The sequence below is a fragment of the Artibeus jamaicensis genome, unplaced genomic scaffold (assembly GCF_021234435.1).
Source record: "Artibeus jamaicensis isolate MK-2021 breed Jamaican fruit bat unplaced genomic scaffold, CSHL_Jam_final contig_419, whole genome shotgun sequence".
Classification (NCBI taxonomy): Eukaryota; Metazoa; Chordata; class Mammalia; order Chiroptera; family Phyllostomidae; genus Artibeus; species Artibeus jamaicensis.
This window is the reverse complement of record NW_026521824.1, coordinates 3,486,897-3,512,391: the sequence shown is the minus strand read 5'-3', so window position 1 is coordinate 3,512,391 and position 25,495 is coordinate 3,486,897. Positions and strand designations below refer to the sequence as shown.

Here is a 25,495-nt window from a genome sequence, read left to right as displayed (position 1 = left end):
ATTTTTAGTTTCATTACTGGTATGTATACCTTTTCCATATTTAGTTCAGTACCTTTTTTTTAATTCACTCAACCAGTCAGTCAAGTACAATTGAATGCCTGTTATATGCCAGACACATTACTGGGCTCTTAAGAGCTTGATCTGTGTTCTCCAGTTCTACAGGGCATTTGGTGCTTTTACCAGACGTTGTGTAGTCAGTTTTGTAATGTGTGTCAAGAAGTGCTTTATCATTGCAACCTTTATTATTATTCAAAAAAATGAATCTTTAAAATTGTTCTCGAAATTTGGTTTGTGACTTTGCATTTCAGGATTCAAACAGCCTGTGGTTTTTTACTACGTTGTTTTTTTTTTTTGCACCTTAAAACTTTCTCATTGGCCCTAGACTTTGTTTGTTGTTAACTCATTCTACTCCAGGCCTTATTTTCACATGTATATGCTAAATATTACTTTCAAACTAAAATAATATTGCATATTTTAGTCAGTGTGTGGACTCAATTAAGTGGGGAAAAGTTTGTCATTTAATTGGGTGTTGCAATATTGACCAAATATATATTTCTTATGGGCATTTATTTGGTCTTTATCCATAGTTCCTGGCTCCCAAACCCTTGGAATTTCTTAAGTGTTGTGAGTAACCTAGATACCTTTTGTTAGGTTGATGAGGCAACTTTTGGAAAGCACTTAAGCAATAGGGCTTTCCGTCAGTGCAGCCAATCTCCTGATTAGAGGGTTGGAACTTTTCAGTTACACCCAGTGACCTCCAGGAGAGGGAGAGGGGCTGGAGGTTGAACCAGTTGCCAGTGGTCAGTGTTTAATGTCACACCTGTGGGATGAAGTCTCCATAAAACTCTGAAATAACAGAGTTTGTAGCACATCTGGGTTGGTGAACTTATGGAGGTGCTGGGACAGTCGTGCACCTGGTGAGGGCATGGAAGCTCCTCAATCCTTTCTACTGCCTTGCCCAGTGCTTCTCTGTCTGGCTGTTCTTGAGTTATATCCTTTTATAATAAACCAGTAATCAAGTAACATGTTTCTCTGAGTTCTGTGAGCTGCTCTAGCAAATTAATTGAACCCATGGAAGAGTTCTGGGAACCTCTGATTTGTAGCCAGTCAGATGTACAGGGGAATGAAGGTGGCGGGCGGATGGGACAACTGTAATGGCATAATCAATAAAATATATATATATATATTTAAAAAGTACAGGTCAACAATCCGGTCTTGCAATTGGCATCCTGAGTTGGAGGGGGTGGTTGGGAATTTGTAGCTACTCTGTCTGAAGCACAGGTAACAAGCTGGACTTGTGACTGGTGATTAAAGTTGGGGAGGGAGGAGGGCAGTTTTGCGGGACTGGACCATCAACCTGTGGAATCTGATGCTAGCTCTGGGTAGATGGTGTCAGAAGCGAGTTGAATTCTTGGATACCTGGCTGTTGCTGAGAATTGCTAGTTGGTGTGGGGGACCCTATACCTGCCTACACACAAGTTGGAACTGGTTTCAGGAACCAATTTAGATGTTAATCCACCTCAATTGTCAGGCTAGGAGCACTTACATGACATGAAATGTTCAGGGGTCCTATAATGTAAAATATTTCTGGGTCTTGGTAAAAGAAAAATGTTTAGGGTAGGTTAGCCAGTTTCTGTACTCTACTTGCTATATCACAGCAATGCTCTTGTTTCCTTTTTAGTGGATGAGAAAGCCAATACCCACCTCCTCCTTGGCATGTGCTTAGATGCCTATGCTCGCTACCTTCTGTTGTCCAAGTATCCATCACAGGCACAAAGGATGTATGAAAAAGCTTTGCATATTTCTGAAGAAATATTAGGAGAAACACACCCGCAGGTAAGCTAGGAAAACAGAGGTTTCAGAATTTATAGGTGTTCAGTGTCACACTTTTGGGGACTAGTCAGCAGATGGTCCCCCCCCCCCCCCCCCCGCCCCGTCATGCCCCTAGTCCATTCATTTTCTTGCCACCACTCCTCACCACCCCTAACTACTTGTTTGGAAAAGGTTTTGAGATTGCTGATCAATTACTGGATCTATCCAGAACATTTGGAATGAGTATCAGTTCACACATCAGAACAACCTTTCTAAAAGGCAGGTGTAGCCAGGCACCTGTATGCTTCTGGGCTTCAGAGTACACAGCGCTGTATTTTCGAATATTGAATCTTACTAGGAACACCTAAACTCCTGAATGTCCTTGCCTCCCTCTCCCCACAGGTAAAATGATAGGAAAGTGGGGGAAAAGGAGGAGATACTGCATTAAAAACTACTGACAGAATTTAAGCACAGTGTGCAAACTTTCTGTTAGAACACTAAACACATTGAATTGAATTGAAATCATCTCTTTGCCTTTCCTTCCAAATTGTTTATAGAGGTAACAGGTGGATCACTTTGTGAATGCTTGGTATTAGCAACAAAGGAGACAAAAATTTTAACTGGACCGAACATTTCCCAAGGCTGGGGTAGATAGGTGGGATAAGTTTTGGGTTATGAATTATCTTCAGGAAAAGGATGTGTAGGACTTTTCCTAGAGTCCTGTAATGGAATATTACTGAGGAATAATAAGACAAACATGGAATTCAAATCAAGAAGTACTATAACTGGGGGCTTAAAGCATGACTTCATGGAGGAGAATAGGACCTACATCTCTTATTACCAACATTTAAAAATCTCTTAATGGGAGTCATCCTAAAGTGGATGATGTATTTCTTCTTGATGCATCCCAGGGTCACGGACTGGAATGATATTACACTACAGTAGGGCTCCAGGGGCTGGCTTTTTAAGATTGCTGAAACTTAAATGGAATATTCTAGCTTTGTGCTGTTATTTTTCATGTTTCTGATATGATAATTAGTTATATTAATAAATGTTTAATCTGTTCCCTAGTTTCTGGATTTGTATCATTTTTCAGAGGGTCAAACTAATGCTGTCGATTATATACTGTGAATGCTAGAGGCACATACTTGTTACAGGCTGATATCCCTCCCTTTTGTGGAATGCTAGGAAAGATGAAATTTTAAGTGTATATTCAGTTTTTAAAACTCCAAATTGATATTAAATCTGTGTAGGTGGTTTTTTTTTTAAAGCTCCCTGTGTTTTCTTCCTTGTGTAGACCATTGTGCTGATGAGTGACCTGGCTACCAGCCTGGATGCACAAGGCCACTTGGATGAGGCCTGTTTTTACATACAGAGGGCATCAGATCTGGCAAGACAAACAGAACATCCTGAGCTACACATGGTGCTCAGTAATCTGGCTGCAATTCTGATGCACAGAGGTAGGGAGCTGTAACATTTTGACTGACTTGCTTTAGGTAGGAAGGGGTGCTACTGGATTTATAAATTGTGAAATGCTATTTTGGGAGGGCAATGCTGGGCAGTAAGGAAGCTATACAACTAAAAATTAGAGTCCTCTAATTAAAAGGCTGGCTGAATACAAAAAAGGATGTATGTTTGGCTGAAATGCCGTTGTGGTCAGTTTACTTAACTTTTATAGTCCTGCCTCAGCTTGTTGAACCACATCATTGTAGAGAAAACTTTGCGATGACAGTGCTTCGTTTCTGTAATGCTTTACAGATTTCTAAATGTTTTCACACGTATAACTGAGTATGTTCTTAACAGTGGAATTATGAAGCTGCTAAGATGGAATATCAGTTTGACAGACATACTATGCTATAATACTCAGGGCCTCAACCTACAACTTCCAGAAACCAGGAGTAACAGGTCCTTTGTCAGCATTAGGGAAGTTCTTGGCCAGTGGAATAAGGGCCCCAGGGGTGTGTTGGCACAGTCAGGAGTCCTAGAGCACTCACTAGGGTAAGTTTCCTGCACCAGCTTACAACCTCTTGCATTCAGCTTGTCACCTGGGGATGAAATGAGGCAGGACCGGCCTGTTACTTATTAAGTATATGATAATGTAGGCCTATATTAAAATAGTGCTTTCTCTTCAGAATCACTTTGAAACACTTTTTTTTATTATGTTCTCCCTTCTCTCTGGGTTATTTTAGAACGATATGCACAAGCAAAAGAGATCTACCAGGAAGCACTGAAGCAAGCAGAGCTGAAAAGGGATGAGGTTTCCATACAGCACATTAGGGAAGAATTGGCTGAGCTGTCAAGAAAAAGTAGATCTTTGACTTAAATTTATCAGGCCCTAAATCCCTTTTTGTTTTAGGGAATTTCCAGTAACAGCTTATAATTCCAGTCTCAGTAGCACCCAAATCAGTGGCTTAAATCAGCGATTCTCACCCAGTGTGCCACTAGAATTTTTAAAACAGGCACTACCTGCCTGTTTAGTCAGGGTCACTGACCTCTTTCCCTTAGACTGTGAAATAAAAAAAAAATGACAACAGCCAACACAACAATAGCTAACTGGTGTGAATAGCTCAAAACTATACCTACATTTTTTGTCAGGTCGGTGAAAAATAAATTTTTTGGTATGCTGCAGAATTGTAGTAGTTGGTTTATGTGTGCCATGAGGTGAAAAAGGTTTGAAAATCGCTGCCTTAAATCCTTTGCCCTTGATTGTTTCTCAATTTAGACTCAGTGAAAGACAAGTTAATACACCGCCACTTTGGTTTTTTAAAGGCAAGTCAGCTTTTACCCCAACTGATTCTGACTTCTGAGGATGTCAGGTGGCACCCTCAGGGGTAGCATGTGGTCAGGTGCTGGCTGTGCTGCCCTAACTGCAGGCCTCTCTGCCATAAGGTTTTGGTCTACTGATTTGTTGCCCTCTTTTTTCTTATTTTATCAACATCTGGCAGACTAGAGCTACCTGTCTCATGGGAAAGGGGAATTATGGTGAGTTATTTCTCTTATCATGTGTTTCATGAAGCGCAATATGGGACTGAATGTACAGAGGAGGAGGGACAGTAACATCCTTGTTGTCAAATCTGAGCATTCCACTTCCTTTACAACCCAAGTTATGGAACAGTCATCTGAGAAGCTCTGTCAAGAAATATGTGCATAGGCTGCACCCAAAACCCTTCTTCCTCAGGATAGGGCCCTACAAGTATAGGGTTTAAAACCTGCCCAGTAGTGCTGATATGTACACCAGGTATAGAAAAATCACTGACCTGCATCCTAGTCCTGGCGTTCTGAATTTGGGTCTCAATGTCCTCATTTGTAAAGTAGGGAACAAACAAAAGTCTTGTGTGGCCTTAGGAGATGGTATTTGATCAAATTACCTTAAATGAACAGACTGCCATGCTGAAAGAGCTTTATCATTTTTTTCTCAGTGTCTAGAAAATGTGTACAGATACTCCTCAACTTACTATGGAGTTATGTTCTGATAAACCCATCGTAAGTTAAAAATACTGTAAGTCAACAATGCTTCAGTACACCTAACCTGCTGAACATCAGCTTAGCCCCAGCTGGTTTCTACTGAGCACATACTGCTTTTGCAACATTGTAAAGTTGAAACATTAAGTCAAACCACTGTTAAGTCAGGGACTGTAAGTACGAGATTCATAGATGAGTGTTTTTACCTTTGCAGTCTCACAGAGAGACATTTGCAAGGGAAAGGCAGTTTCTCTAAGCACCATGAAGAAACCCTGTTACTGTTGGTGCTGTGAGTGGGAATGATAAACTGATATTTTTGGTTCCTGTGTACATACCAGAAGAATCCTTTCATAATAAAATAGAGACTCTACCACAATATTTTACATATTCCATACTCTTGAGTTTCTCATAAAAAGTAACTTACTGAAGATTTAATAAAAATAAAATACTAGAAACCCTGAGGTCCAAATCCTCAGGGATTAGACTAAAACTGCAATTTCATATTTTAGAGATACAAATTTCTTGCCAGTGTTTAAGTTCATCTATTATATGCATTTACCACTCAGCTAATTCCTTTAATCATCTTAACTCAGAGAGACCAACTGTAATATAAATCAAACTTAAGTTTCAGTGCAGCCCATTCTTAATTTATTGGTGATTTAAAAAAATTATTGTCAACTACTCACCTGCATTGAGAATGTTTCTACCTTTTCACAATTGGCAGGGGTTACTGAAAGTTAGGTTTTTCACTTCAGGTTTTATTTAAGAATTTTTGATTCTCCACAATGATTCAGCTTGTGGTTCTGGTGATGGAAAAACTAGGAGTTTTCAGAAAGACAGTTTCTTCATGTGGGTGTTCTCATTCAAATCATTTGCAATGTTGTAAAACAAGGTAGCAAAGCAGGAGGGCTGACCCATTTACTCATCATGTACTAGCTGCTCAGGGCATATTTTTAGAACAGAATCACTCAGCATATACTGAAATTAAAGCATTATGAAACTTTCAGTTATAAACATGCATTGGAAATTGGGCTGTCAGAATATTTCTATGAACAGTATTAGGAAGACTTTAAATTAGGTCCGGGTGCTAAGAAATCATGCATAAAGATGTAGCTTCAGAACACTGAAACCTCAGTGCAAAGAAGGCCATACCATGATTTACAGCTAACTTCCAACAAGTCATCACTCACTCGCGTACTGTGCTTGTTGCTTTCAATCGTGCTGAGGTGACCCTTTGTCCCTCCTGGGTTTGTTCCATAGGTAAGGCATGTGTGAATTCTATCCTTTCATTGTTCTGAACTAAGCAATAGTACTGGATTTTACCTCCCAGTCTGAAACCTTTTTTCTAGATGAGGTGATGGTAGATGAAATAACACATGCGTTGTGATAAGGTTTGGGTGAGGGATTAACAAGCTACCCACTTTGGGGCCTTCAAGTGGAACTGCAAAAGTATCAGGTTAGTCTCTGATTTGACATGTTCTCAAAAACTATTCTGATTTGGAAGAGGTTAAGACCCTCGGTGTCATAAGAAAAATACCATGATAATCTCTTCTAGGTCAGTTGACAATATAAATTATTAATGATGTCAGCACCTAAAAAAATTTTAGCAGAACACTATTATGTAGAACATTGTTATTGTTGTTTCATTCATTAGAATGTGTGTGATATATATTTATAATAAAGTGATTCCAACTTTCCAAGTAGTAGGAATCTGATCACTAAAATCTGATCTAAAGTTTATTTTGAGGACTTCAAGTATATGAGAGTGGAATAGTAACAGGAGAGAAGGCTTAAACTTCAGGCAAATATAAGTTTATGGCCTATCTTTGTCACGTATTTAGTTCCATGGGCAAAGTGCTGAACCTGTGCCCTTATCTGTAATATGGGGACTGGACACCATTGCTACTGGGTGATGTGAAATCACACACACGAGACACTTCAGAAAGAAGGCAGTCAGTGGTCACCACAGATCTGTTTTCTTTAGAGGCATGAGTACTTTTGTTAAAAAGTTTAGGTCTATTTAAAAGTCTGTAAAGTGCTGATTTTTACCATCCTGAGAGACCTCTATTTCTCCCCCTTCTAAATCAGTGGCATTCTCCCAAAACTGTTTAACATCTATATGCTACAGCAGGAAGCTTCAATGCTAAGTTATGTGGGAAAAAATCTGAAAATTCAAAAAGCAGTAATTAATGAAGGATAAAATTGACCCTCTAGTACCATAATCAGTTTAAAATTCAGTCTTACATTATTTGCTCCTTGAGATTCAGTGAAATGAAAACATTCTGTAATAAACTCTTGCCAACAAGGAATCAAAGTGACAGGAAGCACTGGCACACAGAGAAGGGGGATGGACTCAGAAGGTTCAGGATATGCAGCACAAAGTGACTGTAAGTGACTTAGGCTCTATACAAATCATTATCTTCTAACTCAGTCAATAATTTATAACAAAATTAAATAAAAGTATAAGTTTTTCCTTTGAGACCTGAGACAGCAAGAGCCTTAAATCACAATCTACTATACCCATGGACAGGGTAGTCAAATTCATTTCAAAGCAAAAGCTTCGTTGTGCTGCATCAAATGCAGGATAAAAAGAATACTTAGGGGTATGGTTAAGTTACAGTGTGCATAACAGTGAGGTATGCCTCAAAAAAGCCTTTAAAACTTAAAAAACTGAACTATAACATACCCATGCAGTAATAGTTTTTAAGTGCTGCTAATTAAAAAAAAATTAAGCCTGCACTGGAAATTTACAATATGGAAGAATTCGTTTCTTCTACCTTTTGACCATAACATGTCAATATACAGCTTTTGTGACAGGGTCTGGTTAAAAATCTTAACATTTCCACAAGATTTTAAATCATCTGGGAACCTGAATTTAGAGGAAACAATAGAATAAAAGTACAATGTCCATGACAGCCAACGTTATGTAACTGGTCTGTTTGAGGTTGTTTAGAAGGCAAGAGTTAAAAAGATAGACAAAAAGATTTTTAAAAATTACCCCCAAAGTTGATGCTGACTTGAACATAAGTACACTGGATACTACAGCAAGGGGAACCACTGCAAAAGATAATCTATTTACAGAAGAGTGATTTAAAGACATTATGGTTTTTTTTACAGATGTAAGAAGAATTGTCCACTTTAAAAAAATTCAGCCTTCTGCTATTACAATACACTGAACTGCCTGTATCAAAAGCAGTTTTTCTTCATTTCTCTCTGCATTTCCATCATTTCATCAATCCATGGTCCAGGCTCTCCTGAAAAGTCTCTGGGCATAAGTCATGAGAAGGCAGGTTTTTGACCTGCAATTAAAAATAAAACCAGCAGAAACTAGATCCCTCACCCACACCCTGGCCCCACCAAGACCCCCTTTCTGCACAGTTCAGTCATCACTATCTGACAGCGTCTCATACTGTGCCGAGAGCAGTGGGGCTGGCTCTCGCTCCCAGATCCTGTTCTGCTGGTGAGGAGCTGCTGGGTTCACAGAAGAGGAGGTGCATGCAATCGGTGTTGGTGGTGTACTGCTGAGCATCCGCATGGTCAGAGGGTTATAAGGAAACTGAGTTGAGCCTGGCAAAATAAAAATTAGGTTCTCATTGTCATGAGCATAGTTGCTATTTCACCCAACTTTTACTGGACGGAGGAGGACAAGGTTCTACTGAAACTAAGCAAAATATCTTGTGAAACTAAGGAAAATGAAACAATTTAGAAGGGCCAAGGTTCCACCACTTAAACAGTACCCAGTGATAATGCAACAAGTCAGTCTAGGCAGGACAAATAACACAAACATAAGAGGTGAGGGTTGCTGAGCCCAGAAATGAAAGCTCAGGCCTGGATCTTTAGTTGTTAAGTCTAGAACTAGGTGTTCCATAGAGAATCCAAGTAGAATTATTGGATATTATACTCTAACCAAAAGGCTCTGGTTATACTAAGAACTTCTTGACTCAAAGATAAATTCAGGGTACAGTTCTCACAGGATGACAGGGAAAAATACCAGGAATTTCAGCAGGTCAAGGGGCAGCAGGATGCATGTCACCTGCTGGATCTCACTGGGCAGGTTTAATAAATGTACAAGATTTAGAAGGAGGATACATAAACCTAATGACAGCACTGCTACCGGTTGTCAATTTCTAGATTGTTTCACTGTCCCCAGAAAGCCTCCCAGAAAGCTTAAGAAACTCTAACAGGAAACAAATCATTTTACCAAGTGATTTCATGAATAGTTTGATAATTCCTTCCCTAAAAGACATTTGAGAACAATCACTGATCTAGGCTGTAAGTTTTCAAACTAGTACATAACTACTTTACATGTGGTGTGAGAATTTTAGAAACCAAAAAGCCTTAAATTATGCTGATATAATATCCATGTGAAATTTGTATGTCTTAAGACAGGGAAATTTCACATTTTTCCATGGACATACATGTATATTTAACCCCTAAGAAAAGTATGGCCTATTATTCTCTGAAAATTTAAATCCACAGCAAACATCCTAGTTTTCTTTTTTATAAAAATGAGAGAAGTCTGTTCCTTCTTAAGACTGCATTATGTTTATTATGTTTAAAAAGCTTACAAACAGGTACAAAATGGAAAGCATTTACTAAATATCCTAGATATTTTCCTACATATTTAGGAAATATCTTATATATTTTCATCAGTGTGTATAAACTTAGTGAACCTAAAGAGAAAGAGTGGCTTTTTAAACTATTCTTCCCATTTCTGACTTCGTCGATGTTCTAGTGTTCCCTAAGAACTTAATGAGGGTGTCCAACCTTTTGGTGTCTCTGGACCACACAGTAAATACATTGTGGTACGTAATAATAAAATCTCATAATGTTTTACATAAATTTATGATTTTGTATTGGGCTGCATTTACAACCATCCCGAGCTACATGCAGCCCGTGGGCTGTGGGTTGGACGCCCTGTATGAAGGGGTAAAAGTGAAGCTGCTGTGGAAGTGGCACTTTACATTTAGATAAAGTTCACAGAAGAACTGAAGCCACAGACTTAGTTGTTTTGCAAACAGCAGATGCTGGCTACTGGCATAATACAGAAGAGGGGGAGTGGGTGAAGTATTTTTTCATAATTCTTCCTTTGTTTATGGTAATCACACCCTGCATTCTTAAATTTTTTAAGGTTATAAGTATTCAATTTCTATTATGAAAAGTAAACCTATTGATGATACAGTAATGGAAATAATAGTATTACAAACAAAGTTTCTGATTGTTAGAAGTACTAACCAAGGCATTAAGATAAATTACTCTAAGACTAATTTTCTAGCAGTGAGCTCCTCACCCGTTGAGGAGGGCCTGTCTTCCCAGGCCCATCCAGGCGTCTGCCTGTGGTAATCCCCTTCGGAATGCACAGAGGAGACGGAAGAGGGTCGCTCAGTTCCCAGGTAGCCTTGCCCAGGGATAGGAGATTTAGATTTCCTGCTGTTTGACTTGCTGATCAGCTTTGGTTTGCACACTCCTCCTAAAAGTGAAATAAATGGTTAATTGTTGATCTATTGTAATTATGTTCTCAACGTAAAAACCTACCAAAACACTGACAGTTACATAATGCTTAAATGAAAGAACCTAGATCCTACTATCCAATGAAGGAAATATTTAAAAGAAAGCCAGAATATACTTATGGCACTAAAGCAAAAAAAAAAGGTAGGTCCTCATGCTATAAACTTAAAAACATGTAATCAAGAAACTAAACTTTGCAGAATATTTCTTTCCTGGCCTTGGGGCACAAAAACTGCTAAGGAAATTAGAGCAGGCTGACAAAATTCTTAAATCTGCACTATCTCCTCCCCCACCAACTTACAGAGAAGCATATAGAGGAATTATTAATCACTGCCTGGAAGAGACAGGTCAAAGGAAAAAACCTAGACCAGAAAACCCTTCTTGGCACTACTGGGCCTCAGCAAAAGGAAAAAAAGGTGCTTCCTACACTGTACTGAAGAAAAACTTCAAAATACATGAATCCAGTTTATAAAAAAAACTTGATAAGCTGAGAATGAGGATAAAAGGCCTAGGAAACAAAATACAGAAAGGATCAGACCAGATATAATAAAAGGGAATTGTAAGTATAAAGGAAAAAACTCAGATACAGGGAGAGTAACAGAAAGAGATCAAGATAACAAATAATTAGGACAAAGACTATCCAGCAAAAAGATAACCCTTTCTGAAAAAGAGAGAGCCTAACCAAAGAAACAAAACAACTAAGAGGAACACTTATTTCCCTGAATAAAAAAATCTACCTGAAATGCAGATGTTCTCCTGTGATCAGCAAAATCTGATACAGAATGATGAAATGTAATACATGCTGGTGGTTAATTTATTAAATTGAGGAAAAAAGGATTCTTTAGACAGAAAATTTGTCATCCATCAAAAGTAGGGGGTGGGGTTAGGAGAGAAACATCTAGCCATATTTCCTATGTGACAGTGAGTGCCAGAAAAAAAGTAAATCTTGTTTTGAGAAAAGTGTTTGTTAAGAAAATTATAACCTGCCATACTGTTGTTTCAAATATAAAGGCAACAACAAAAAATTTCTGGAGCATTAGAGTTCTTGGAATATAATATCCTTTGTGAGAAAATGGAGTGTGAAAACTTTAGCAAAAAGAAAGGCCATAATAAAAAGATCATACAACCAGGATAATTATAACTGTCTAACAGCCACCAATATTATAACCTTGAAATAAACAAACACTTTTAAAAAATCATTAAAAATTGGAATGTAAGAGCAGAAAGGGAAAGACAAAGCTCATCTTTCAGAGCAGGAAGTGAATCCATATGGTCCTAAAATTAATGTGTATAGGTAAAAACTATTTCTAATCTCTACATTTGTCTTAACCTTAGTGCAGTCTTTTGCTTGACAATAACAGGAGAATTAAACCTGAAATAATGCTGACCTTCAGGTAAATTATTCATTGTTTAACCTTTTATGTGTGTCTATCAGTGGACATGTCTGGAACAATGCTCATTCCTCAAACAATAGCACAAGCTTTCTGGATAATATGATCTCTGAAGGGTTTTTTTTCCCCCTTTTTTCCCTTACTCTTAGAGGATAAAATTCTTTTATTCTGAGCCTATCATTTTTATTACAATAGTCACTTTTATTCAAAAGCAGAATATGAAATTATACCTGTATTACAATTATAATGTATACATACAGATAAGGACTAGATGCAAACAAAAGTAAAAACAAATATGTGGGAGGGTGACATTCTGGGTGAAAAATTTTTGTCCATATTAATTTCTGTTCATGCCACTAAAATGAGTAGGTTAGAAAAACTTATTTTGAAGGTTATTGTATTCAGGTTATTCTGAATACAAAAGTGACTAGTTGGCTTTTTCTTGGGAAAGCAAACAGAAGAACATGAGAAAGAAAACCTTACCTGAGTGAGGTGATGGGTCCTCCTCTTCTCTTCGTGTTTCACCGCTGGTCATGATGGAAGTGTTGGCACCACCAGGCACTACTCCCACAGTCTGGGACATGACAATGCCATGGTCCTCCACCTTGTCATCAAAGCTTCCCATGAGAGCCTTCCTGATAATGTCTTCTAGACCAAGGTTACTGGCAGGATCAGCAAAAGAATGACCTCTAGCACTAACTGAGCCTGAAGAGATAACCATAACATTTCTGCTTATTTCTGAGAGGTCAATCAGTAAACAAATAAACGGACTACATACAGTCCTTTGGTTCACTGGATACACACAACACAGTGCTACTGTAGTACTTGTCATTAATTCATTCCAGAACTCATTCCAAAACCAGTGAGTACCAAATGATGAAGTATTTTCTCTTTTGGGGTGGCATCATGACTCATACAAGTTCTAGCAAGTGCAACAAGTCCTGAGCAAGCGCACAGTGCTGAAACTTTTTTTTTTTTTTTTGGCCAAAATATGATGATTACAAGGTTTGATGAGTTCTGAGGCTGACGAGTACCAAGGTATGACTGTACCTGGCAAGCTACGTGAAACACCATTAAGAGCCCACATAAATACTATATAAATTCACCAATAATGCAAGGAAATTTGTTTTTCTTGGCTAATTGAATCAGTCACCCACTTGTGTTAAATTTACTGAAACAGTTTTCTTTATTTTCAGTTTCCTAGTTTCTGCACTGTTAATGGTTTTGCTTTTCTTTGTTCACTTATCTTTCTAACATGTACTTATTGAATCTCAATTCACTATTTAAAAAATTCTCACTCAAGAACATGCTTATTGCTTTTAGACAGAGGGAAAGAAAGGAGAGGGAAAGAAACATCATTGTGAGAGAGACATCAATCTGTTGGCTTTCCTATGTGCCCCCACCAGGGACTGAACTGCAAATCTAGGCATGTGCCCTAAGAATTGAATTTACAACCCTTCCGTTCAATCCACAACGCTTCAACCAAGGGATCCACACAGGCCAGGGCTTAATTCACTTTTTATTGATACTATCTCCCTGATTAAGTTATGAGCTTTTATTCATTTTTCTGTACTGGAGTCGTCCCCCAACTATGCAGTCAGTACTCAATACATTATCTGTCCGATTGACTGCTACCGATTTCATATTGCAAATAATATATTTTGAACCTTACCTGAGGTAGTGACTGCTGGCAGATTAAAGATCTCAGTTCCTGGTTGAGCAGCTGCTGTATTTAAATAAATAGTCAAGTTAATTGAGATGCGATAATCATGGACTTAAGGAGAGATCAAGTCTCAAAAAAATTCTATAATAAAATTAACCAATTTTTCTTCATGACCTCAACTTTATATTTTACCCATTAATAGAAAATGAAATAAATAATATATTTTTTAAAGAAAGGAAATCAGGAATAAAATATTGGGTGAGGTGGAAAATCAGAACAGGACTAATATAACCCAGAGGAAGAAAAGAAACTTTTCACTGCTAGAGAAACACAAATAGAAAGAAGCTGGTCTAAGAACAGGAATCCAGGCTATTTAGAAGAGAAAGCTTGTATTCGAAGATGACCCCTACAAAAACAGAAACAGGTTTGAGGCAACCTGAGATTAGATCATGGGAAAAGACAGCTTAATGAATAGTATGAAAATGACCTTGTGTTTCTCTACCATGGTTAACTGGAAACTACTCATAGGTTACCAGGTTAAGACAAAGATTCTGCACGTTGTTTCTTTTCATTCCTGCCAACTGAACAATCTTAATCTATCTGTACAGTTTGAATGACAACAACTGGGAACTATCTCTAAAGCCAGAATAGAGGGAATTTGGGGACATATGTGGTGTTTTTCATCATGTCTTCCAACTTTATGTAGACAATATAAAAAAAGAAGAATATAAGAAGTGGGTGTTTAAACAAATGATGTTCCAAAGATTATATTTTAGATGAGACCACAGAAAGATGAATTCTTACCTAGGGATGAAACCTAGGTGAAGATGGGGAGTACATGTGCCTAGAAATGAACTTTCTTCATTAGGGAAACTTTAAACTGGCAAGAGGAAAAAAATCTTCAGGAAGAACTATAAAAACAAAACTATAATGACAATCTTACTTATGTAACACTCCACCTAAAATAACAAGTTTATGGGACAGGACTCATTCATTCATTTTACAAATATTTATTGAGCAGTTATTTTGTTGAATCATAATAAAATCACTTTATTGATCAAAAATGGTCAGGTGAAAACAATTTCATATCCTGTAGCCAAAGATAATACTGTAAGATACTGGACTTAAAAGGCACTGAAGTGTAAGCACCTGTGGAGCTATAGTTCAGTGGTTCAGTGTGGTGGTGGAGCCATCAAATCTGAATCACCTGGCTAGTTTAGTAAACGTACTTTCCTAGATTCCTGGGACCTGTAATTCACATAGTTGATAAGCAATCCAGGTGGCTGTGATGGATATGATATTCAAGTTTGAGCACCTCTGGTTTAAAGCAGATGGGAAAACTTTTTTCCCAGCAAAAAGCTTTATTTCCATTTGGTCCAACGCATCGGAGAGGGAGGGCTCCAGGGTGGTTACAAGGAAGGAGGCCTAGTGGTTTCAGGGAGAAGCTCCAGCAGAAGCCAGATACCAGGGTGACACACAGGGACTCTTCAAAGGCCTCTGGGCTCCAAAGGCTTCTAATTGTGCTTGAGGGGGAGCCTTGTGAAGAGACTCTCAACCAGTTCAGCCTGGAGGCTGGCCGGCCTATGGAGGTAAGTCAGGTGGTCACCCACATTCCTGGATGAGGAAGTGGTTCTCCAGAAAGTCACAGAAATGAGGGTCTGTACAGGCATAACCCAGGGCCTGCAGATCCACAATTGCCTGGGTCTTCTCTAAGGCCAAATGGCTTCCCTGGCATCCTGAGCATCAGTCACCCTACTCATCTTGGGAAGGCTTCAGCACGTCCCAGAAGAGAATGTGGCTACTGTGCTGGTTCTGCACCTTGAAGAGACTTACTGCCCTTGCACTTCTTCTCAGCTGACTCTTGGAAGTGGCCCACACTCTGCAGAGTCATAGCGCATCAATGGGAATAGAAGCCAAGAGAGAGGTAGGTGTAGGAAGCCCGCAGATGCAGGTTAACCAGATGGTTGATGGCAGCCTCCACCTAGGTGGAGTAATTCTGATGAACTTGGGAGCTCGTGGTTGTTTGGCAATGAGTTTAAGGTCAAAAAATGGTGTTGGCTTGTCTTGGAGGCTGAGGATGGCCTAGGTGGTTCTGGCAGTGACTAGAAAAGAGGTTGGAGGATGATCAAAGGCTGGAAGTAGGGGCATCCTAGGTCTGTTCTGTCCAATCAGAATCTGTTGAAGCAAGAGATCGATCCCTGGGATGCTAAGGACGCTCCAGATGGGCAAACCTGTGAGAACATAATTACTCAGAAAACAGGGGAAAGAAAGATAATGTGAGCTGTTTAGGGGGCAGACCTGGCAGGAGGAGGTAGGTACAGAAAGCAGAAGGGAACTGCCAAAAAAAATGACTTAGTGGAGCCACCGTAAAGGTGAATTTGGAAGGGAAGGAGGAACAGATTTCTTCGTGTGGAGAGGTACGTTAATTCAGTGTCTAAACATTTAAAGAGACATTCATTCAAGAAGAAATGAAGTCTGCAAAGTAGAAAAAGTTGAACTCCAGATAGAAGTCGGGAAGTTTTCAACACAGTTTAAACTCCCAGCGTAGAAATAAATCAGGTTAGTTGCATGGGGAGAAAACTAGGAAAACCAACATTCAAGGGCTAGTTGAAGCAAGACTGAGCTTTTAAGAAGACATGAGAAATGACCAAACAAGAAGGGAAAAAAACAAACAAACCAGGATAAAGCAGTATCTGAAAGCCAAGAGAAAAAGATTGCAGAACAGGGAAGCGGTTAACTATCATCAGCAGGCACAGAGATATCAAAGTTATGTGTCAAAGCTGTGGTGTCTGAAGACGAAAGGCAGGGTGCTGGGGTCCTCTGTGGAAGCCCTGAGCTGGGGGATGGCCTTCTCAGTGATACCTCCTGCTGAGGCCCAGACGGGCCCTTTGCCACACCACCCCCCAGGGGCCACTGGTTTCTTTCTCCCAGAGATTTCCACCAGCAGGAATTCACACACTACCTATTTAGTCAGGGTCACTTTCGTTAGATTGTCACATAAAAGAATGACAACAGCCAATGTAACAATACCGTCCTGTGTGAATGAATAAAAATTGTATCTTTTTCTGGGTCAGATCAGCAGAGAAATATTTTTGGTGTACTGCAGAATTTCAGTAATTAGTTTATATGTACCATGAGATGAAAAAGGCTAAAAATCACTGCTTAAAACAACTCCTTAACTGTCCCCTTCCATAATCAAAATGACTTCTTACAATCAGAAAATCCCAGACTTAAGCAATTTTGTTAGTACTTTCCTTAAAACATAAATGCATTTTATTTTCTGTTAAGCTTAGATACTTGTTTCATTATTTTCAGAGATTACCGACCATCTGTCATCCTAAAAGCATCCAACATACTAGCCTGCTCAGTAAATAACAGTTAAATTAGTGAATGAGAGATCTAAGAACAATGGAAAAAATAGAAAATTGTAGCCTTAGTTTATATGTGGCATTTTCCTGTTAATTTTTTCCCCACTGAAATGGCAACACCAAGACTAGAGAGGATGGGGTCAAACCATACAAGGTGAGACAAGGCTTAACCACTGGCTGCTCTGAAGCCTCTATGTCTCCATGCTCAGATTCCTCTCTGGGTTCTGAGAGAATCTGAACATGATAGTTCCAGATTTTTTGCTGGTAACATTTGAGGAGCTATAAATAATAGATGAAACCACTGGACTGAAGGCAGATAAATGTAATGATATTTTTTAAAAAGAAGAAGAAAAGATACTATAAGCCTGATAGCAATTCTGGTCAACATTCTTAACAGGTGCCCAACCTTTTGGCATCTCTGGGCCACAATGAAAGAGTTGCCTTGGACCACACATTAAATACATTGTGACACATAATCACAAAAAAATCTTACAATGTTTTAAATAAATTTACTATTTTGTGTTCAGCAGCATTCACAGACATGCTGGGACCCATGTGGCCCATGGGCTGTAGGTTGGACACCCAACCACCCCACGGCCTACAATGTCTATGAATATGGCCCAACACAAAACTATAAATTTACTTAAAACCTTTTTTTTTGCTCATCAGTTTTTGTTAGTGTTTGTGTATTTATGTGTGGCCCAGAGACACCAAAAGATTAGACACCCTTGTTTTCCATTTGTTGCCACTTAAGGTAACTTGGTAATTAAGAGCTAGGGTAAATTCACAAATAATAAATGCCCCTGGGCTCATCCTTTTTCCCCTTTGTCACTCAACCTTTATTAATCACCCAGTGTCACAGATCCACACACCCACCTGGCAGTTAAAAGTGCACAGGCCACAATTTCTTTTGACAGAGTCAGGAGACTAAATCACAGAAAGAGAGGAAAGTATGGTGTACCCAGATTGCTGCAAGGCATCCAACAAAGCCTCTGCATCACTGGATATACTAAGTAAAAGCTGGATAAGTTAAGACTGGGCCGATAGTGTTGGGTTGGCCAAAAGGTCCATTACATTTTTTCTGTAAAATAAAAGACATTTTTCACCAATAACTTCACTGATTTGGGTATTTTGAGTATGTTGGCTATCTCTCGCTATTGGCTTATAGTGGGTAGAGGCCAGGGATGCTGCTAAACATTTTCCAATGCATTAGACAACCCACAGCAAAGGATTATTTGGCCAGAATGTCAACAGTATCAAGAAACTTCGCGAACCATTTTTGACACATTCAATCAGTCACAGCACCTTCTCCATACACTGCAAAAATCTTTCTTGTGTGTTTCAGTTGCATTTTTACCTTTCTTGAAATATGGTGTTGGCTCGTTTTGGAGGCTGAGGATGGCCTAGGTTGCTTTACCATGTTATGTTTCTTGAAAGCGTAACATGCCAAAAATGTTGGGTATATTCTTCCATCTTCAATATTGAAATGGCTACACAAAAGTTTACTTGTCTTGAGAGGTATTTTTTTAATGCACACTGATATGACAGCTGTCACTACATGATCTAAGAAAATTGTTTCAAAATGAAGTTAAAAACAACTAAACACTATTAGAATCATCAAATGGAAAAAATGTAACGGACTTTCTGGCCAACCTAGTGCAAGTGAGTGTGCTAAATAACAAGAGTATGAAGAAAATTCCGATTAAGGCATATTTACCAACCCAAAGGAAAGGTTGGGATGCCACAAAGCTTTATCCTAGTGGATATTTACCAAAGATCTGGATAATGATAATGCTTACAGTTCTGTAAGTACAGGACTGTAGAAGCATGGAGTTGGGAGTTGGAATGCCTGAGTTTGAACCACGGCCCCTTACTTATTGGTTATATAACCTATACCAGTTATTAAATCTCTAAGTCTCAGTTTTCTCAACTGCAATATGCAGATAATTATAACTCGTAATGTGTAGGGTTATTGGGAGGATTAAATTACTATACATATGCACATGCTTAGAGTAGTGCTGACAGCACAGTGATTTTGTTTGTTTATACGTATAAACTGTTTTCTGCCAATACCAACCGTTACTGATATTTTCAGATGGTGGGTTTATCAGATTTGCAGATGGATGCTGAATAACTGAACTGAGATAAAGAAGACACTAGTAGGGCAGAAAAAGTCAGAATGATGTGAGCACAGATTACATCATCCTGTACTTAGAGGAAGTTAAGTACTAACGTACAGCAGGGGGAAGAGTATAGATCAAAAGCAGCACAGATCTTGATATTTACATTGGTGCTAAGCACACTATAACATGACAGTAGGTAGGTTGCTAAAAAACCCTAATATAGACTTCCAGCCAAGATGGAGGTGTAGGTAGACACACTGTGCCTCCTTGCACAACCAAAATAAGGACAAAAACAACTTAGAAACAAAACAACCAGAACTGACAGAAAATTGAACTGTATGGAAGGTTAGACAACCAAGGCAGTAGAACAGATACATTCATCCAGACCAGTAGGTGGGGCAGAGTCAGGCAGCCGGGCACAGGGGCTGCAGCACAAAAACTGACACCGGGCACACAACGTACCCCAGGTATGCAAGAAGGCAGTGGGCGGAACCCTGGGCATTCAGGCAGTGGCTGCCAGGCCCCGGGTGCGGGGTGGCAGCGTGCAGACCCAGCAAGGCTGCAACTGTAAAGCAAGGCACTGCCTGCCGGGCGGCTGGCTGACTGGGTGTTCCCACATTCACACACAGATGAGCCAGGCAAACTGGGAAGCCAGATAGACCGCACAACCCAGGGTCCCAGTGCAGGGAAATAAAGACTCAAAACACCAGTTGAGAACATCTGTGGGGGTTGAGGTGCGGGGAGAGACTTCCAGCCTCACAGGAGAGTTCACTGGAGAGACCCACCCACCCAGGAATCAGCACCAGAAAGGCCCAGTTTGTTTGGGGGAAGTGGCAGAAGGGACTGAAATTTGACAGAGAGCAGAGCAAATGCTATTGTTCCCTCTCTGACCCCCCCACCCCCACTTACAGCACCATAACCTAGCCATGTGGGTTGCCCTACCCTGGTGAACACCTAAGGCTCCGCCCCTTGCTACATAACAGGTATGACAAGGGGAAAAAATCGCCCAACAGAACAGATCAAAGCTCCACAGCAAATACAACTAAGCAACCAAGAGATAGTCAACTATCAGATGCACAGTTCAAAGCACTGGTGATCAAGATGCTCACAGAATTGGTTGAATTTGATCACAAATTAGATGAAAAAAAATGAAGGCTATGCTAAGTCAAATGAAGGAAAGTGCCCAGGGAACCAATAGTGATAGAAAGGAAACTGGGACTCAAATCAATGGAGTGGACCAGAAGGAAGAAAGAAACAACCAAACAAAAGAATGAAGAAACAAGAATTCAAAAAAATGAGGAGAGGCTTAGGAACCTCCAGGACATCTTTAAACGTTCCAACATCTGAATTATAGGGTTACCAGAAGGGGAAAAGGAAGAGCAACAAGTGGAAAAGTTATTTAAACAAATTATAAAGGAGAACTTCCCTAATCTGGCACAGGAAATAGACTTCCAGGAAGTCCAGGAAGCTCAGAGAATCCCAAAGAAGTTGGACCCAAGGGGGAACACACCAGGCACATCATAATTATATTACCCAAGATTAAAATGAAGGAGAGAATCCTAGAAGCAGCTAGAGAAAAGGGGACAGTCACCTACAAAGGACTTCCCATCAGACTATCAGCTGATTTCTCAAAAGAGACCTTGCAGGCAAGAAGGGGCTGGAAAGAAGTATCCCAAGTCATGAGTGGCAGAACCTACATCCAAGATTGCTCTATCCAGCAAAGCTTTCATTTAGAATGGAAGTGCAGGTATAAAGTGCTTCTCAGATAAGGTCAAGTTAAAAGAGTTCATCCTCACTAAGCCCTTATTTTATGAAATGTTAAAAGGACTCATCTATGAAAAAGAAGATAAAAAGCATGTATAGTAAAATGACAGCAAACTCACAATTATTAACAATCACAGCTAAAGCAAAAACAGAAACAAACTAAGCAAACAACTAGAACAGGAACAACCACAGAAATGGAGATCACATGGAGGGTTAGCAACAGGGGAGTGGGAGGAGGAGAGGAGGGAAAAAGTACACAGAATAAGTAGCATAGATGGTAAGTAGAAAATAGGGGGAGGCCAAGAATAGTATGGTAAATGTAGAAGCTAAAGAACTTATAACACATGGACATGGAGGGGAGAATGTAGGTGGGAATGGGTATGCAGGATGGAGGAGAATGAAGAGGGGGAAATGGGACAACTATAATAGCATAATCAATACAATATATTTAAAACCCCCCTAATATAACATTAGACTCCCTTGATAGTGGTGAATCTCAGAACCAACTAAAAAGACTAAGCTACATAGAATGTTTTTAGTGGACAGCAATTAAGATGTTATGAATACTCAGAACCAGGCCAGTTGTGATGATGAACTGGAAATATTTACAGAAATAAGGCTCAAAGGATATGACTTGTCTTCAAATGGCTGAAGAGATGTTATGTAGAGATGGCCCAAATGGATAAAACCAAGACCAGTGGGGGAAAAATATGGAGCTAATCCAGCTAGACCCAGCATTTATTCAAAGAGAAAATGGACAGCTTCAGAAATAGCAAGTTCCTGCTCCCTAACAAAAAGCATCTTTGTATACCGGCAACCATGTGAGAAGAAACTTTAGGATCAGGTGTCGTTAGATGCGTGTAAGAGCCTTTAAACACAAGGATTACGCAAGAGGCAACATTGGAGATATCGTTATTAATGCATGCTTTATTTGGAGTTTATGAAAGAAATCCCACTTACCCATATCAGAGTCACCTCCACCAGAGGAGTTCAACTTACGAAAAATCTCCTGCTTCTTTGATTTAACCATGGGTGATGTGTTTTCAAGCTTGGTGAAGAATGAAGGCAAGTAGTTTATACTCCCTGGTGAGCGGGAATCGCTCCTGTCAGAAACATAGTTATATCTATTATCATCTGAACTCCTAACCTGAGAGACTTTACTATCAATGACAATAACAGTCACAGAGAGTATCTGAGAAAACTACTACCTCCCCATCGTGTGTGTGGTTAAAACCCTAAGGAGCAATGTGTGACCATGAGCCAGTTAGTACATTATATTTGAGGACACAAATACTTTAACACTCAAAGGTGAAATCATAAAATGAGGACTGGAATGGAGATAATCTAGAACAAAGATTCTTAGAATGAATAAGCAGCAAACATATTAGCAGAAAAACTAAGAAACAGTTTATAACGCTGCATGCATAACCATCTGTTTATGGTTATCACACGAACTAGGAACTATTTTACTAGCAGAATTACTTTGAAGTACAATACAATTATAATCAATAGCATTCTGGTCTATAAAATAGCAAGAGTTTACACGTAAGTAATTAACCATTGGACTTGAACAGAGCAACTATAACACAGAAATTGTTACAATCATTTCAAAGCCTCCTACCAGATGAACTAAATAAGTTTCAAGTAAAGGGTTTTGTATTTCATTGGCAGCTTCCTATATAAACACATTAAAAAAAACAAGTTTCCTTTAACAGCTCAAGACTACCAAGCTCGAACTGGAACCAGAGATAGTAACGGAACATATAGAACACTGCAGGTAACATAATCCTGTTACATGAACCCATTCATCATTCAAACACAAGTACATGTGTGAAGCTACCATTTGCCAAGAAAGATGAATAAAGTGATATAAAAATGTGTAATTACATTTAACATCATTCCTCTTCAAAAATTTTCTTCCTCATTTCATTGAAAGGTATCAACATCTATTTGATTGCTAATGAATATATATAATAAGTAAATAACAACACATTGAAAGAAACATACTAACAGTTTGGGGTAACACAGACCTTGGTTTAAGGCTGAGCTTGCTCTCTTAGTTTATTTGACCACGGGAAGATCATGTGTTCACCTCTTAGAGCATCGGGAGAGGGTGTTCCACACCAAGAAAACAGCATGAATATGGACTGAAAGGAATTCAGGGAACAATAGGCAACTTGACATGGATGAGAATAAAGTATAAGGGAAAAGTGGCCGAAAATGAGATGAACAGTATAAGCCTGTTCCTAACTCAAATGCCATGCTAATGACTCAGCTCTTGATTCTCAGAGTTTTAGACAAATCACTCTGGCGAAAGAGGACTGAAAAGGGGCCAAATCAAAGATGTCTATGTCTAATCCATGTGGGAATTCTAATAATTCATAGGGTTGGGCTAGGGATAGAAAGAGGTAAGAAAAATAATGTAATGTGGCTGGGCACAGGTAGTCATCATTAACTTCCCTTCCATACACAGTCCACAATGCTTGGCACATGGTAAACACTCAAATGCTAGCTGAATTCAGGGGGGACCACAGAGGCAAAAAAGGTTTAACAAAAGATCTAGAAGAACTTCACTTCACGGAGAATAACAAAATTCTTTTCTATAACCTGTAAGTATTAGAATTTTTCCATTAAAATCCACTAGTAACAGATCACTAGGAAAACAAATGGAATGATCCTCTGAGAGTTCTATCCTCACATACAACCCAAAAGGAAAAAGGCATCAACTTTAAGGAAAATAGAAAGGCACTGAACACACACACACTCTCACAGACGGGAGCTGTTGTCAGTGACATGGGCACCTTGCTCCTCACCTCTGCTCTGCAGGCTCTGCTCTCTGAGACAGTAGCAGCAGGCTGTCCTGTTTCTCATGCACAACTGGAACCTGGGGTGGGGAGATGGGTTCATAGGGCTCTGAAGAGACATGACTCCTCTCTGGGGATTTTCCAGGCCTAATAATATAACACAAAATAATTAAGTTGTACTCCTAGGGCTCACGTGCAGTTTACCCTAAACCCATTAAGTTACCCTGGTTAACTCATTACTTCATTCAGGAGAAAATGAACAAAAGTTGCCAATTTATATCAGTAAAGTTTCCTCAAGTACTCATTATATATGTGGATATTTTAAAAAGTCTTTTCACTCCTGGTTTACCCACGCATGCCTGCCAGATGGGGAAGGTGCACCACACACAGAGCCAGGGCGGAGCCAGCGAGGCCCTGATCTGTCAGGAGGCTCCCCAGTGCTCCAGCATCAGACCCCTCCCCTGGCTCTGGGCCAGGGACTCAGGTGAGCCCTCATGGATTTTCAGGCTCATACTGGGTCACGACTTACCAGGTCTTTCTTTCCTCATTAAGTCAAAAGATAAAGTACTTGAAAACTAAACTGAAACCTAAGGAGTTTGTCCAATGAGTCAAGATAAGTTCTGATATATCACTGTAGGGCTAAGCAGTTCTTCACAATTTAATGTTCTTCCTTTGGATACCATGTTGGTAAGGATAATGTGAGAGAAACACAGTGTAGACAAAAAAAAAAAGTTTTTGGTTCAGTGGTTATCCATGTTAAGAAATATTTATGTTCTTTAACATCTGCTTTTGTTACTGTTATACTTAAATATAATTTGTGATTTCCTTTCCCAGTCAACTCTACCCAATTCTCAGAGGTGGCCATTTTTGACCTTTTTTTTTCTTTTAATTCTTTGGTGGTTACCCCTTTAACTAAATAATCTTACACTTTCCTTGATTTGTAAAACTTGAATCAACTCCCTTCCATGACAGATGAACTTGGCTACCTTCTCTATGTTGTTGCCCATTTTAATCTTTAGTTTGTCTATTTCAATTTTACATAGCATATTCAACCATTTTTTTCTGTGATTTACAACATTTTCATTTTGTCTAGAACTACAGAAAAACTCCTGTGTGTTGTTTTGCTTATAGATTGAAAAACCCACCAGTGGTGCCTTATAATACTATAAATTGTGTGAACATTTAAAACTGTAAAACCAAGAATTTGATTAAAATCCAATGAAAGAAATGTGACAATCCTAATTCAAATGCAGTTGTAGTGATGTACAAATTACAAGTGAAAAAATCAAATGGAATTTTCACAAACACCATCAACTGCTCAAAATCTGCTCTATATCAGGAGTGAACCATGACTCTGTTATACAAGTTTTGAACTTTCTTTGACAATCGAAGTTTTTTTTGTTAAAAGAAAAAATGTGTTTTCATCTTATCTTTAACATTACCCAGCTTCTTGACATGATGATGTCTGAGATATGCTTCAAAATAATCCAGTTTGAAGATGGGCAAGTAGGAGTAAAAATAAAACAAAACTAGCTTTATACTGATGAGTATTAAAGCTGGGCAAGAGATACATACAGGCATTGTATGTATCTCCCCAATC

General features: G+C 39.1%; 2 protein-coding genes across 15 annotated transcripts in view; one reads left to right on the top strand and one right to left on the bottom strand.

The window, feature by feature from the left end:
* Positions 1 to 25,495, top strand: part of TTC19 (tetratricopeptide repeat domain 19) — a 43,310-nt gene that overhangs the window by 14,306 nt on the left and 3,509 nt on the right. For 2 of the 5 annotated variants that reach the window (XM_037166110.2, XM_037166119.2), the window contains exons 8-10: positions 1,682 to 1,836; positions 3,110 to 3,272; positions 22,807 to 22,868. In XM_037166110.2, the coding sequence (XP_037022005.2) occupies positions 1,682 to 1,836; positions 3,110 to 3,272; positions 22,807 to 22,868 (380 nt within the window). Of the gene's footprint in view, positions 1 to 1,681; positions 1,837 to 3,109; positions 3,273 to 4,001; positions 4,444 to 22,806; positions 22,975 to 25,495 lie in introns of those variants that run through there. The other 3 variants (XM_053665690.1, XM_037166127.2, XM_053665689.1) reach the window with 2 other exon arrangements.
* Positions 7,235 to 25,495, bottom strand: part of NCOR1 (nuclear receptor corepressor 1) — a 209,264-nt gene continuing 191,003 nt past the window's right edge. For all 10 annotated transcript variants that reach the window (XM_053665685.1, XM_053665687.1, XM_037166078.2 and 7 more), the window contains 6 exons: positions 23,905 to 24,042; positions 22,052 to 22,194; positions 13,846 to 13,899; positions 12,657 to 12,878; positions 10,565 to 10,744; positions 7,235 to 8,841 (listed from right to left, as the gene is read on the bottom strand). In XM_053665685.1, the coding sequence (XP_053521660.1) occupies positions 8,654 to 8,841; positions 10,565 to 10,744; positions 12,657 to 12,878; positions 13,846 to 13,899; positions 22,052 to 22,194; positions 23,905 to 24,042 (925 nt within the window). In that variant the 3' untranslated portion in view covers positions 7,235 to 8,653. The remainder of the gene's footprint in view (positions 8,842 to 10,564; positions 10,745 to 12,656; positions 12,879 to 13,845; positions 13,900 to 22,051; positions 22,195 to 23,904; positions 24,043 to 25,495) is intronic.